The 15079-nt window shown below is 41.9% G+C and overlaps 3 protein-coding genes across 4 annotated transcripts in view; 2 read left to right on the forward strand and 1 right to left on the reverse strand.

The window, feature by feature from the left end:
* Window positions 1–152: 152 nt before the first annotated feature.
* Window positions 153–7440, forward strand: arhgap11a (Rho GTPase activating protein 11A). Of its 2 annotated transcripts, XM_005453299.4 has the most exons (12): window positions 153–840; window positions 1805–1872; window positions 1987–2083; window positions 2176–2432; window positions 2540–2703; window positions 2802–2942; window positions 3164–3238; window positions 3643–3816; window positions 3907–4036; window positions 4369–4480; window positions 5155–5269; window positions 5363–7440. In XM_005453299.4, exons 1-12 carry the CDS (start codon window positions 712–714, stop codon window positions 6841–6843), a joined length of 2943 nt encoding a protein of 980 aa, XP_005453356.1. In that variant the 5' UTR covers window positions 153–711; the 3' UTR covers window positions 6844–7440. The 2 variants fall into 2 exon arrangements, with proteins under 2 accessions (XP_005453356.1, XP_013128397.1); XM_013272943.3 differs by lacking the exon at window positions 3164–3238.
* A 118-nt stretch (window positions 7441–7558) lies between these two features.
* grem1b (gremlin 1b) lies at window positions 7559–11062 on the forward strand. Its single transcript, XM_005453298.4, has 4 exons — window positions 7559–7959; window positions 8641–8770; window positions 8961–9325; window positions 9733–11062. The coding sequence occupies exon 4, from the start codon at window positions 9734–9736 to the stop codon at window positions 10280–10282; it is 549 nt and encodes a 182-aa protein (XP_005453355.1). The 5' UTR covers window positions 7559–7959; window positions 8641–8770; window positions 8961–9325; window position 9733; the 3' UTR covers window positions 10283–11062.
* A 667-nt stretch (window positions 11063–11729) lies between these two features.
* The window catches only part of LOC100703349 (formin-1), a 50681-nt gene continuing 47331 nt past the window's right edge, over window positions 11730–15079 (reverse strand). The window contains 2 exon segments of the mRNA XM_019349056.2: window positions 11730–14010; window positions 14121–14202. Of these exon segments, the coding sequence (XP_019204601.1) occupies window positions 13966–14010; window positions 14121–14202 (127 nt within the window). The 3' untranslated portion in view covers window positions 11730–13965.

Consider the following 15079-nt stretch of genomic DNA (forward strand, 5'->3'; position numbering starts at 1 on the left):
GTTGACTCATTTAAACTACATGGCCTACCGGTTGATCGAAGCGTCTGCTTGAGTGTTGCTCTGCCTTAACAGAAACTGCACCGCCCAGTGAGGCTGCTCTGGGTGTTAAAACAAACAAAAAAGCAAGCACGTTATTCGAAAGGATTTCAGCCAATCACAGCGGAGAGTGCAGGGAGCGCCGCTGTTTGAATGCATTGCGGAAACAGTGGGCAACCGATGTGAGGAGCGAACCTTATTACAATGCAGTTAGCTAGCTAATAAGTTAAACTTATTTAATTTATAGAGTTTGTTGTTTTAAAGGAGGTACGCCGTTTTAGACCGCGTGTCACTTAGATCCCGTTTCGGTTATTTCAGAGTAGGAGAAAGTCAATGTGTTAACCTAGCTGGCTAATGTTAGCTAGCTAACTGCATCGCAACGGATGCATGAAGTTAGCCTTTAGATAAGTGCTCCATAATGTAACTGTAGTCGAGTTGTCTATTCATTAGGACTAAGTAAGGTTATTCTCCATACAGCTGGTCAACAGTTGTGTAGCTACAGAGCTTTATGGACGCTTAATATTCACGCTGAGCATGAGTTATCGTCCGGAGGTCTTGGGAAATTAACAAAGTCAAAGAGGCTGCGGTCAGGCCTGAACTGTTAGAGCTGTGAGTGCGAGTTTGCTGTGGCAGAGATAAGTGATCAGTGCAAAATTTCGAGGTACGTTTGCAAAAATGAGAGTGATGGAGAAAAATGTGATGCGTCTAGTGGCCGTGCAGCACCTCCGCTCAGCGTACGGGATTAAAACAAAGAACTGGAACAAAAACAAAGCGGCCAGCTGCAAGTCAGCAGCCAGCAGCTCGGTAAGTTTAAATAAAACGTTTTTACTAATCCTCAGCACCACTCACTTGTATTTTATTTGCAGCGATTCTGAAATGTAGGACTTCATCATAATCGTTGTTTTTGTGTAGTTAGACGACAAATCAGCAAGTTCACACTATTAACCTTGGGCATTGTGTTGGTTAGACTCTTGAATCAGATTAGCATATTATTGAAAGCAGACGAGACCCATTTGTTCGCAGACTGTTGTCATCCAAGCACTGAAGGTGCTTTGTTTGGGTGTTGCCGTCATTATTCACACCATAGATTTTGTTAGAGTCTAAAGGCGAGTGTTTTCTTATATAGCTTCATATTTGTGTGGGTTTTAAAATATTTATTTAATACACACTTTGACATTGTGACAGCACAGATGATTAGATGTAAGCTGCTAAAGTGAATGTCAGTTAATGTCGAAATGAGTGGAAATGACCACTGAAGCCCTCCCCGCTTTACTTATAAATGGGTTACAGGAGTCACAAGGTTTGTTGCAACACACTTTGACTTTTCAAATGAACGCTGAACTTCTGCATTTGCACAAATAGTCCCTCTTGTGGGTAGAGAATTAATAGAAGCAGTCCAACCTTTAGGTCAGAAGGAAGAAAGCAAGTACTAAAGTTCTGCTCCGCTGAAAAAGGCTGGACAGTTTTAAACCAACAAAGTGCCTCTGTGTCTCTCTTAAGCTTAGGAATGCTTGGCATCCAGTCAGTCAACTGGTCAAAAGTAATGGCAATTTTGGCAGCGGTTTTGGTCTCTAAGGAAGACCACACTAACTGTATAACCACAGTGTTCCTCTGGATGAATATGTGAGTGGCTTGATGCAGCCTATAGATTGTTAGTGTTATTACAGCAGTATAGCTATGTTTCTGTTCCTCCCCAACTTTCAAGCCTTGTTGTTAAAAGTTGTAAAACTGAGCAAACATAATGTTTTATTCTTTATTTTTTCCCCAGACAAAGGTTTTTGGTATGTCCCTGGAGAATTTGCCATATTACAATATGGAATGTGGGAGTGTTCCAAGGTAGGTAATAATGCATATTTTAATCTATTCAAACTTGCAGCTGGCAAGTTGTTTCATGTCCCATCTTGTGCATTTTATACTAATGATTTTTTTTTTTTTTTAAACTGCCCTTAGTTTTCTGGTTGATGCGTGCATGAGGCTGCTAGCACACATTGACACAGAGGGCCTGTTCAGAAAATCGGGCTCTGTTGTTCGTCTGAAAGCACTCAGGGTGAGTGATGGCTGAAGCTGACCTCGCTTTCACCGAGTGACCTTGACACTGGGGACTGTCTAACACAACAGAGCTGTGTTTTGTCTGTCCAGGCAAAATTGGATGCGGGTGAAGAGTGTCTATCTACTGCTCTTCCCTGCGATGTGGCGGGTCTGGTGAAGCAGTTTTTCCGTGAGTTACCGGAGCCCGTGCTTCCCACAGAGCTGCAGGAAGCCTTCCTCAAGGCTCAGCAGCTCCCAAATGAGGAGGAGAGGACCTCTGCCACCATGTTGCTGTCTTGTGTTTTGCCAGATAGGAACTTATGTGTGCTGCGTTATTTTTTTGACTTTCTTTACAATGTGTCTAAAAGGTAAGTTAATGTAAAATCACCTTTTTTCAAATTCTCTTTATGCTATTTAATACATAATACTTTTATATTTAAAGGATTGATATTTTACTGTTACTGCTTTATCGCAGGAGTGCAGAGAATAAGATGGATAGCAGTAACTTGTCTGTAATCTTGGCACCCAACCTCCTTCACTCCGGTGATGGCACAGAGAAGATGAACGCCAACACTGAGAAACGCCTCAAACTGCAGGCTGCTGTAGCCCGGTGTTTCATAGAGAATGCTCACAGCTTTGGTATGACCTGAGGCGCTGATCTTAAAAGCATTTCTTCTGTGTGTCAGGTTTCACTCTTCTGTTTTACCTCTAAATATTTGACTGTCTGTGCGTTGAAGGTGTGTTACCAAAGTTTCTTCAAGACAAAGTTCCTGCCATGATGGGCTGCGAGGCAGGGGTTCTGTCTCCTGCTCATGATGAACAAGAAGAGCCAGAGCTGAACTCAGGAATGAAGAGGAAAAGCAGGCGCAGCTTGGGGGGTAAGGCTATATCACATTTACAGTAATTCTTTGCTTATTGGTACAATATGTGAATATTTGTAGTTTCAGTTCAACTGGAATATGTCACTCAAGAAATCATATATTGAGTTACACAAGACAAATGCAAGTGAAAGTAAGCACTGCATTGCAGTGCATGTTATTGAATAATGTCATTTTTAAACTGCTGTAGTCAGTAAATGTGTATTTGGCTCATATTTCAGATGTGGTCAATGGTGCACTGAATAAGATAAAAACTAATAGAACACCCACAAATGTCCCCCACACAGACAGTCTTGGTATGTACCGTGGTCAGACGGGGTAATGTTGCCTGCCATGTAGCATGATAAAACTGTAGTAATCCATCTGCTATACAAAAGAAACCACAAGCTAAAATTTCCTTAATAAAAAAAAAATAAAAAAAATCTGGGAACATATTTGATTTCGTGCTTAAATCTTCTTTTGCACTTGGATTAAAGCAGTTTGCATCTGCCTTGATAATGAATGAATAATGCACAGGCTTGCTTGATTGGCTTTTCACCCTTCTGCCTGTTTTTTGCATCAATGATTTTTTTTTTTTTAATTTGTTTTATTTATTTACAAGCTTCTGCCAATATTTCTCAGTCCTTTTGGCATGTTTTCAAATGGAAATGATCAAATCCTGCATGTGTGAAGACATTAATTCTTCTGTGATTTTTGCCAGTCTTTTCTTCTGCAACTCCTGTGATTTCAACACCAGCCTCCAAGCGAAAACTTCCTCTGGAGTCTGGCAGCTCTTTTGGCTTTTCAAACAAGAAACGTAGATCTGTCATAAAGAACCTTGGGATAGAATTGCTTCCTAATATTTTGTTCAACGGGCCCTCCACACCTGGATCAGGTAGTAAAGAATGTTTAATTATTGGGCATAAACTGCTATGGTGTCTCTTGATCTTAATACAGCTTTAATTTTCCTCCTTAAATATTGTAGCCTGCAGTACTTCGGGGGTGCTGGATTCTTCCCAAAATGTCCTGTCATCAGCAGGGAGGTCTAGAAGGCAACCGACCACATCTGCAAGGAAGAAGAGCCGACGACTCAGCAGCAGACACCTTATCAACAGGTACAAATCTGATCCTTCATTTCTCACTTTTGTTGCTTTTTGTATTTGAAATCATGTAAAGTAGAGGCAGGCAATTAATTTTCTAAGTGGCCACATGAGAAACAGGGACTGTTGTGAAGGGCAGCACCAATAAGCTGAACTATATATTCATTTTCTCTTTGATTATCGGTGTAGCCCTCCACAACAGTCCCAATTTCAAATGTGGCCATTTGGGAAAATGAATTTCCCACCCCGAATCCAAAGGAAGATACTAATAAAACCTTAACCTTTAATCTAAAGGCTATCCCCAGCTTATCTTGCTAATAATTGTTTTATTTATTTATCCTTTTCAGAGTTGAGTCTGGAAAGGCCGGCTGCTTTTCTCCTAAAATAAGCAAAAAAGAAGCTCCACACAAGTCCCTGCGCTTGCGTTTTAGCCTCGGGGGGAAGAGCAGCAAAGACGCTGTAAGTGTGGTGGCCTGATGGAAATCAACCACTTCTCTGGTTTTCCCATAAACACTGAAAGATTAATCAAGTGCATTCATGCATAATCTGCAATTAATACATTTGCACATGAGGAGTAATGTTGGCGTGTATTTGTGCACAGTAGCACTTTTTTATTGTTGTTTTTAATGTTCTAAGTTTACTTAAAGTGACTAACTCTAAAACAAGTAATCCATGCAGGACTTTAAAGGTAATTGTAATTGTAATATGATGTAATATTACTGAATAAATTGTGATATTTGCATGGTACCAAACAATAGAATAGTATTTGTTATGCTTAGTGTAGTAAAATCACTGAAATCTAAGCACTCAGGTGGAAGAATGTTAACAATTAATATTTATAAAAAATATATTGTAACCAGTGTTTGAGTACATTGTGTAGGCTATATAGGGCTATATACTCTAATGCTTTATAGTCATTTGTGTATTCTTGATTTAATAAAACATTTAAAAAAATCAAATAGATTGTTTCTTCTGAGTGATTTTTATCGTCCTCTGAAGAACTAACCACAAAAGTCATGATATTAACATCTTAATGTTACTTTTTGGGGGTTTTTTCTGTGGGATCCTTTTTAACAAAATACTACTCTGACTTTTCACCCTCTTTCATTTCTCATTTCATGCTGGTCATAAAGGCTTCTGAGTCCATTGGCTTGCGACTTGCCAAACAGGAGAGCGCCACCAGTTTCCGTTTCACCAAAGAGACAGAGTTCATTCCATCAGTTCAGCCTGGAAAAACTGAATCCAAGAGTAAGTACCAGACAGCTGGACTTTATGCTTAAAATAAAATATTAAATCTTCTTGTCATGCCATGTAATGCATATCAAAAATGTACCTTTCCAGGCTCCAAGTTCATTAGTAAGTCTGAAGACAACTTGCTGACGCCCAGATGTGACTTAAATGCCCACCGAAGCTTGTGGTGTGCAGAGACTCCTGTAGGAGCCCAGGCCTTGAGCGGCGGGTCTTTCACGGATACTCCCATGAACCTGTGCCTTAAAAGCAGCTACATGTCTGAGCCCGCCATCGTCGTGTCCAAGCCCCCAGCAGTAAGCAGCCTTCCCATGAAGTTGTGTTGTGCTTCCAGTGCAGAGAGCCTCGAGAGTGAGAGCTCAATCCCTGAAGCCCAGAGACATACCGGCCCCACCCTGCTGAAAATCAAGAAGGCCTTCTCAGAGTCTGGAAGTGATCTCCAGGCTGTCATACAGGAGTCCTGCAAAGCCTCAGGAGCAAGGATTTCAAAACCATCCAACGTGATCACAGCCCCTCCTCCAGAGACTTCAACAACCAAATCTCTGTCTGTGCCAAGTGAAGCCCCCAGCTTTTGTGTGCGGCAGAGCCTTCTGGCTAATGAACAGAACATTACTTTTGGCCAGATTGAAATTGCTGCTTTGTCTCCTTTGCATATTGATAGTGTAATTCTTGAGGCTGCTGAATCGTACAGCCCAGTCATCCAGGATGAGAAAGTTTCTCTCTGTGCTGCGCCTGCTGGTGGGAATAACAGCTTCACAGTAGGAGCAGGAGAAAGGGAGATGGAGATGAACTGCAGCAAGTTGATTGATGCTCTGGATATCCAAAGTCCTGCTCACTTCAGACTAGGTGTCTCTTCCGGACGGCAGTCAACTCCATACAAACCAGGTCTTGAACTCCGAAATGAGTTTGTTACACCACCTAAAACTGACACTGTAGTCAGTGTGTTACATGACGAGAGGGAACTTTCTTCAGAGATTGGTACCAAAGTCCAAAAACAACCAACCTTTTCACCACACAGTCAGGAGGCTGAAAGGCGTCGTGTGGCAGACCACATTCAGCACTTCAACAAGCTCACCATTTATTCTCCCACAGGCTCAAAGAGCAATCAGATCAAGTCACCGCTCAAATTCCACCGCACCCCTGTGCGTCAGACTGTTCGCAGGATCAACTCGCTGATGGGAGAGAGCAGGAAACCTGTTAGAAATGCAGGTACCATCGCCAACCAGCGCGGACAAGTAGCAAAGGCTGTGAGTCTAGAGAGTGGCCTTTCTCCTCACCCAAAACTTCAACCTCACCACGGAGAACACGAGGTGCCATGCAGCCACACGTGCCCTTTAAAGAAACCCCCTCCAGTGCCTCCAAGGAAGTCAAGCACCAAGTCCTGTGCGCTGGGCGACGTGACCAACAAGGTCCAATCAAAGACCCAAGTGGACTGCTCTACCAATGAGCCATCAGGAGCTCAGAAGCCTCTGCAGCAGCTAGCCAGGAAGGACATGAACTATTACAGAGGTTCACCCAGAAACCCTCTCAACCAAGGAAGGCTGCTGTCTGCTACAAAGCCTGTCGATTTATAGTGAATATCCATTTGGCCTCTTCTCTCCTTTAACTATGCAGGTGTCTGCTGAGAGTGATGTTAAACGTCCTAACCTATTCATGTTTTCAGGGTCTTAAATTATTGTCAGCTGTCTAGATGCTGTTTGTGTTATTTTAGGGCCTTACTGGGAGATGTTTGTATGCCTTACATTTGTTTTACTTCAGTAAAACCAATTTAGAAGTTAAGATGTCGACACATATCAGCCTCTAAGATTACATGTTGGTGTTTAGTTAGTAGTGTGCAGGCTAAATTGTGTAAAATGTGATTGGTATGACTGGGATGTTTTGATTGAGTCATTTTATTTATGCCCTTTTATTGTTAGGTAGATGGTTGGGGGGGCTTGACTGAAGTGAAAGCTATTCCCTCTTTTTATTACAGATTATTTTCTTATTGTCATGTCTTGAACAGGGGGAAGAAAACATGCACCTTTGTTGGATTTTGTGGGGAGGAAAAAAAGCAAACAGTGTTCATGAAATCACATGTCTATTGCAGGCCATTGTTTTTCAAGTCTTCAGCTATTTTTTTTTTTCCTTTTTTTGTGCTAACTGCATCAGACGAATAAAGTCAAACAACATGATTTGTTTTGTGGTTGAATAATTTTTGGAAAACGTGCGGACTCGGTGCCACCACCAGGGGGAGTGCTACAGCTACTGCAGACAGCTGCAGAGTGGGATACGGCTGCACTGGGATGTTCGTGCAGGCCTCCAGAATTTGTCAGCTGGAAGTTTAGAGTGTTTACAGTAACTTGTTGAAGATCTATCTAGATTAAAAATATATTACTTGAGAAATATATGACGTTATTTACAACATATATTTAAACATAGTTGAGTTTATATGAAGATTTAAAAAACCTGTTACTATTTTTGTTTTATTTTTTGTCCAATCAGCAATATGACTCAAACTGAGAACTGAAGCCCCAGATACTATTAAAAATGTAACATTATGTACTTGACTAACCCGGCATGAAGAAAGCAAATTGACATTTTATCCCCCCTGCAGATTCGGAAGCCTTTCCCGATCGGGTGAGGGTTAAAATCATTCCTGGAGATTTATTCCTCAGCCCATTTGGAAGCTTGCCATCCTTCATGTGTGTGAGGTATGACTGGATCTGGGGCAGAATGCCACGCTTAAATCTCATGTTGTACTGACCGGAGCGCATGGTCTTTTGGGGGGTTGTTGACTAATGACGTTGTCATGACCCCTAAATACGCCAGATTGGGCAGTGTAATAAGCGGATGAGTTTATGCTGGGGGAAGGTGGTGCGGCTACTTGGCACCTTCCTAAAAGTTCCCTTTAACAGGGCTGGAATGGTTAAGAAAAACTTTGGGGTTGCCAGGTTTTTGACAAAAAAATAAATAAATAAAAATCCATCAACTGGGTCATTTTAGAGTCACGTCGGCAATTTATAGAACCATTAACCTTTTATTTTATTTTATTTTATTTTATTTTATTTTATTTTTTACATAAAAAGGCAAACATTTATGCCTCCAATAATGCCACACATGAAGAATACAACATCATCTATGAGACTCACCCTAAACTTCCTCTTGAAGATGACTGATTTTTTTTCTTTTTCTTTTTAAAGACAAATAGTTTACAATTGAGCTAATAAAATATGGACTAAGCTGAGATCACGTGACTCGTTTGGGTGATAAATGAACAGGTGAAATGATTAAACATATACTCTGGTTTACTCTATAGGCTACACCACTGCGCTCTTTCTACGTATGCAATGCAATTTTTAAAAAATGCCATTAATGATTTTTGTTTTTCTCAGGTCTGTGATACATGAAGAGCTACCCTTATTTCAGGCTGGACGTCTATCACCCTGCTGTATGGATGGAAATGGAGTTCGACTAACTGGTGGATCGTTGGTGTCTCGGGTGTCTGTAGGTGTTGATTCACAGGTGCTGCATTTTGGCTCATCTTTTAAAGTTTGTCTGTAATTCCATTTGTTTGCTTTAGAAGCTCGAACTCCGCTTTTCATTTATAGTAGCACATTTACATAATAATGCACTGTATTATGGTCGTGTCTTCTTGAAACATTTAAACAAAAACAAACAAACAAAAATCTCACTTTTACTTTTTTTCCCCCAGTATGCACTCAGCTCCCTCTCCCTCCCTGCCTGCCTTCTTTCGCTGTTTCTCGGTTGTCTGTTTTCTACAAGTGGGCTAAGGGAAGTGTTGAGGGGGCGGATAGTCTTGATTTTCTCTACATCGTGCTTAGCCAATAACTGCTGTGCACATCTCAGCTGGCAGACATTTAAAAGGGAGACAGTCCGGCGCTGTAGCAATTTGTATTAAACCCCCTGGCCCCTGTCTATGGAGCGCTTAGTCTCCCACCCATCCACAGTCCCACCAGAGCACAGTCGACAGCAGTAGGTACCTATCATCTCGGAAGGTGCCGCAGAGAAGCTCGAGGACCAGATCATCGCACTTGTAGCAGCAGTCTTGCATAGCAGGTATTTCTATTTGTTTTTTAAACATCATGATATATAACTTATAGAAATGGTAAAACTGCATGCTTTTCTATCTCTTGCTGCGCGAGTGTGGAGCCACTAACGGTTTACAGGACATGTGTCATGGTTTATTACTGTTTTTAGATAAATTCGGCAGCAATATTTTGGAGAATGGATAATTATGGGAACATAATTATATTCTTCTGTCATTTATTTGGACTGAGGTGACTCAAATGAATGATTGCTTTTAAACTTCAGCCTTCTTTTCATGTTGTTTCAACAAAGAAGAAAGGAGGGAAAAAGCTCCCTCGGTGCGTTTTTACGCAGCGTAAAAGCTATGACAGCTGTGCGTAACCCATCCAGAACCGAACACGGTGTGAGTGACGAATTATTTTCTTTTTCTCTCCAAGGATGGCCAACTCCACGCGTATCTTCTACAGTATGGTTTTCATCATTGGGCTGCTCTCCTCTCCGGTGGATTCAAAAAGAAACAGAGGTTCACAAGGCGCCATTCCTCATCCTGACAAAAGCAACCCAAACGAATCGGAGCAGCAACCGCAGACTCCGCAGGCGGGCTCGGGCTCCCGCCAGAGGCCGGGCTCATCCTCACCGGCCGACGAAGTGCTGGAGTCCAGCCAGGAAGCTCTACATGTGACGGAGCGCCAGTATTTGAAACGGGACTGGTGCAAAACACAACCGCTCAAACAGACCATCCACGAGGAGGGCTGCGTCAGCCGCACCATCATCAACCGCTTCTGTTACGGACAGTGCAACTCCTTCTACATCCCCAGGCACATCCGGCGGGAGGAGGGCGCCTTCCAGTCCTGTTCGTTTTGTAAACCGAAGCGTTTTACCACCATGACTTTCACATTGAACTGTCCGGACCAGCAGCCGCCCACCAAGAAGAAGCGCATCCAGCGCGTCAAACAGTGCCGCTGCATATCCATAGACCTGGACTAAAACACAGCAATTATGTGTGTGTGTTTCATGTCTTCTCCTTTTTCTTCTCCTTCTTCTTCTTAGTGGACTTGATAGCTGTCTCACAGCCAAGAAATTGTGCTTGTCTCCATCTGGAGATAAGCACCGCACACGCTGATACTTACGTTTCTCCTGTACAGCACGTGAGTCAATATGGACATGCAACTTAAAACAAAACAAAAAACGTAAAAAGCAACTTGTTACACATCACCAGACTCAAAAAAAAAAGAAAAAGAAGATCACTGCACGGAAACTCTGACTTGGAATGGGCATGCTTTACGCACGGCTTCCTCGCCCCCACAGGACTGCAGAACACCGGTTTTATTTAACTGCTCCAAAACAGTCGTTGTGACTGTTAAACGTCTCCGTCCATCCTGCATTTTACGCATATGTGTTTGCTAAACAGGATGTTTCCACTGTGTGGAATTTGATAGGCGAATGACTTTATTTGTAAAAGGAGAAAAAATGATTTTATTTCGATATTTCAAGAATCGTTCAAGGTTAACCTAATTGATTTCTGTGAATTTCGAAGTCCATTAGTGAAGTTCTCTTTCTATTTTTTTTTTTTTTTTTGGAAGTTGTGAGCTTATTCAAATATAAAAACTGCGGCTTCTGAAGTTAGTTTAAATGGAAGTGTACAGTGGTGGCTTATACATTATCGAGGTGAAATAGTTGTAAAATGTTAAGCCATTTTTGATGTAACCCATTTGTTTATTCATTTGATTAAATTATCCACGAAAACTAAATAAATGGATGCTGGAATACTGCGAAAATCATTTGCTGTGTTTAAAAAACAAACAAAACAAAGCTAAATCACTCCATTCACCATTTCCTGCTCCCCTCCTGCACTGAGCCAGGATCTTACCGAGTTACTCGCATTCAGACCCTGGAATATATTTTAAAGTCCCTTTTGGAAAAAAGCTGCAAGTCAGCTATTCCAGCTATCTGCTGAAATGATGGGATTCAATTTCACCGCATCAGGTTACAAGGCTCGCAAATCTGTCAGGTTCTTAAGGGAATTCTCAAGTGTAAATGAAAAGATGTTCTACTAAAATAAGTGGGTGATGGGAGAAAGATTTTAGAATTAGAGGCTTTTTTATTTAGCCAGTCTACAATAAACACGACTAATGTATTCAGTCACAGTTTGCATGATTACTTTGGTTTACATAGATGTAAATATGTGTTGCAGTTTAGGGAGGTCCCAACATTTCATTAAAAAAGGGGGGAAAAAAATCATTTGGAAATTTTCTGATCAACATAAAAAGTATTTTTTCCAAAGAATATGTAACAAGTTTTAAATCTCATTCAAATCATTAAAATACCAACCTCATTCAATTTTACATCCATTAAACCAATGTTATGAGATTTTCCTCCCAATTATTTTATTTCAGGAGATTTCCAGGAACAGCATTTTTTAAATGTTCCACAATGAGGCACAACTTCTGACTCAGTTTATTGAACAGTCTGGCTGAATTATGAATCATCAAATGACTCAGGTTCCTTACATAAATATCACATTTTCACAGTGCGGGCCCAAATCGAGGCGTTGACAGCAGAAAACTGAAAGAAGCCGCATTAACATATCTTTCAAAGTCCACGTCTTCGTCCAAAATAAGCCCCACTTATTCAGCATCCCACAGTTTATTTCTTGAAATTTAAAACAATTCCATAAAATTACAAAGCATTCCCATGAGAGCTACTGAAGGTCACGTGAACCAACATACATACAGTAGAGGCTACAGCAATTCCTTGGTCAGCATCTGCTCGTTTTCTTTATTTTTTATGTTTTTGGTTTTGTTTTTCCAACCCCTCTAAAACTGCTATATTTTACTCCAAAGTTTCGACTTATATAGATTTGTATACAAAATAAATGGCACAAGTGAAAGATTTTGAAGGGTAAAAACAAGTAATTGATCGAAGGGGCAGTTTATGGATAGTGTGACGATGGAAATCTGAGGTATAACAACTCGCATGGCTCCAGGTGATCATCTTAAATGTTCTCAGTACCCAAAATACAGTCATCATTACTCCAAAATATAAACATTAAACTTTCTGTCTTTATTCTGTGCAAAGCACTCGACTTCCATGAGCACGCTGGAAATCTTTACAACATACATAAAAAACATACCCAAGAATCAACTGACCTATCAAGCAACTTCTTAGTCAAGTCAGTTACCAATCAAAATATACAAAACAAAGCTGGTTTTTTTTTTCCTTTTTGGGAGGGGGGAGCATAAAACAATTATTTTGTTACATAAATACAATTTTCTTTAATGATACAGGAGCATAGCTACATCTTACATTAGTGAAAATAAAGCATGATTTTATTACACTTTTTTATTTGTTCCAAAAAAATAAAATAAAATTTCATCATGAAGAAATATAATTTATACATTTTCCAACGGGAAACCTTACACTTGCATAGGGGAAAAAAAAAGGTGCAAAACAGTGAAAGACAGCTGCAAAAACAACGCATGCGGTCAGCATGGGGGGGGGGGGGGTAAAACGACGTGCAGCAACATACAGCTAAAGCAAGCAGCTTAAAACTGTGTTGGGACACAACGTCATGTACAGCATTCACTGAAGGATTAATAAGTTCTCTTTAAAACTGCAGGCGAGCGCCAAAACCTGTTGTGTCATTCAAAACGATTACTATTATTTTTTTCAAAGTACAATTTTGTGTGAGCCGAGGCTCCGGGCCAGATTTGTTGCCAGCTTCTGCTCTCCTCTGGCCGTCACCCAGGAGAGGTCAGTCTGGTGCAGTGCAACACGCGATACAGCAAAACCTCCACATTCTTACACATATGTGCCCCCCCCCATTTAAACGCGCACTCAACTTATAGACAATTTCTACACAACGTGTCTTCGTCCGCACTTAAAGCCCGGGGTAGATAATCTATCATATTTCCCAAAGCTGTACAGTCCCTGCCAGTTCTACTACATGACATATTTACAAGACTTTTAATGAGCCGTGGTGAATGAAAAGCTACCCGCTACAGCGAAAGACACAGCAAAGTTCTTTCTCCCTGCTCCGAGTGAGAGATCTGTTTTGTCAACAGTGATTTTTTTCTTTCCCCTCCCAGCAGACACTTCCAGTAAAGCCATATCTGTTTGTAGGTCGACAACAACGTCTAAGAAACGCAGCCTGCGCTGGGGCATTGTTTTAGAACATACGCCATCTGATACAGTTTGGAAAAGAAACCGTTTCTCGTGCTTCTGAAGAGGTCCAGAAGGACGCTTGTGGATGTGTCAGCTGGCTCTGCTGTGCATCCCGCTGAACCCTGGAGACCTTTCACAAGCTGGGCACTCAGGGGTCACGCCATGCTGCATGAATGAGGTCAACCCTTTGGCCTTTATGACTCCCCTCGCTGCAGCTGCGGCGGCCAATCGTCTTCGCTTACTGGGGTTGTGCCAAAAAAGCCTTGAAGCGAAGGCGGTGGAGAACAGGGGAAGGGGAGGGGGTGTCCAGTGCTGTTAGTGGGGCACAGATACGGCAGTGGGAGTAGTAAAAGTCTGACCATGTTTTATTGTGAGTCCGTGTACAGAGGGTAGGGTCCAGTGCTGCTGAGGCAGGTGGTAACTGCAGGATGGATGGACCCCTGCACCCTTCCTGGCGCACCACCGCCGGTCCGTGCTTCTTCTGCTCTGTCACTTATCATTTTTGCTCAGCTGGAGGACACGCTGGCTTCCTTCTGTCGCAGCCTCTCTTTCTGTTGGCAAGAACCACAAAAAGATTCAGCGTATCGATGTCAGCGGCGACACAAGAAAGAGCGGCTTTTGGGAAATTCCATTTGGTTTCTGAATACAGATCAGCTCTTACCAGACTGTTGGCATTGATCTTCTTGGTTTCGACTCTCTTCTCTGCTGTGATCTTCTTGATGTTTTCTTGAGCTTCCTTCAACCTATGGAAAGAAAAAAGAAAGCGACCAGCAAGGCTCAACATTAGCAGGCAGTCTAAAAGAAGTACACAATGAAACTTCTGCAAGTACAAAGCCTCTCATCCTTGCACTCTTGTGAACTTGTTTATAAGAGCAAGACATTTAAATATCTTCCTGGGGCACCCTGTGTCACAGAGCCATGCAGTGCCCCCCCAGCCACACACACACACACACTCTCTCTCTGATCGTCTCTGGAGTTTGCGGTCAGTGAAAACCCTTTAAGTGGGAAGCAGCAGAGAATGACAGCAGCTTGATGAGATAATGAGGCAACCTTTAAAAAAACACTTGGCTTTTTATGAGATCACAGACAGTATTTAAAATAAAGTTAAGTGTACATAAGCACAATCAGCTGCGAGCAACAAGAGGCACGATTACCTAGTAAACAAACAAACAAACAAAAAAGCCACAGGGAAACCATGTGATACTTAATAATGTGGCATAAAAATGACCGCACAGTCTCTCTAGACAGCGAGAGCTCACCGCTTCCTTCGAGCTTAGCATCGCTACAGTGTTTATCAGTTCTCTAATAACACGCAGCCTTTAAACCGCCACAGGCCACTGTCCACTTGCCGGTCCTTTTTCTGGAACCCCTCCAGCCCATTACCAATTACGCCTCAGGTCAGAGGAAACATCATAAATTCAGGCCCTAGTTGCAGGACCAAGGCCTCAGCTACTCCCCATTCACCTCCTCTTTGATGGCCTCCCTCCTTGCTTTAATTACAACCCGGCATCTGCACATCACCCGTGTACAATTAGTGCTAATTTGACATGATGTCCAGAGGTGTTAAGCACCAATCCGAAGGTGACAGAAACAAAGAAGTCTAATCTGAAATGATTATGT

This window comes from Oreochromis niloticus, linkage group LG19 (assembly GCF_001858045.2).
Source record: "Oreochromis niloticus isolate F11D_XX linkage group LG19, O_niloticus_UMD_NMBU, whole genome shotgun sequence".
NCBI classification, from domain to species: Eukaryota; Metazoa; Chordata; class Actinopteri; order Cichliformes; family Cichlidae; genus Oreochromis; species Oreochromis niloticus.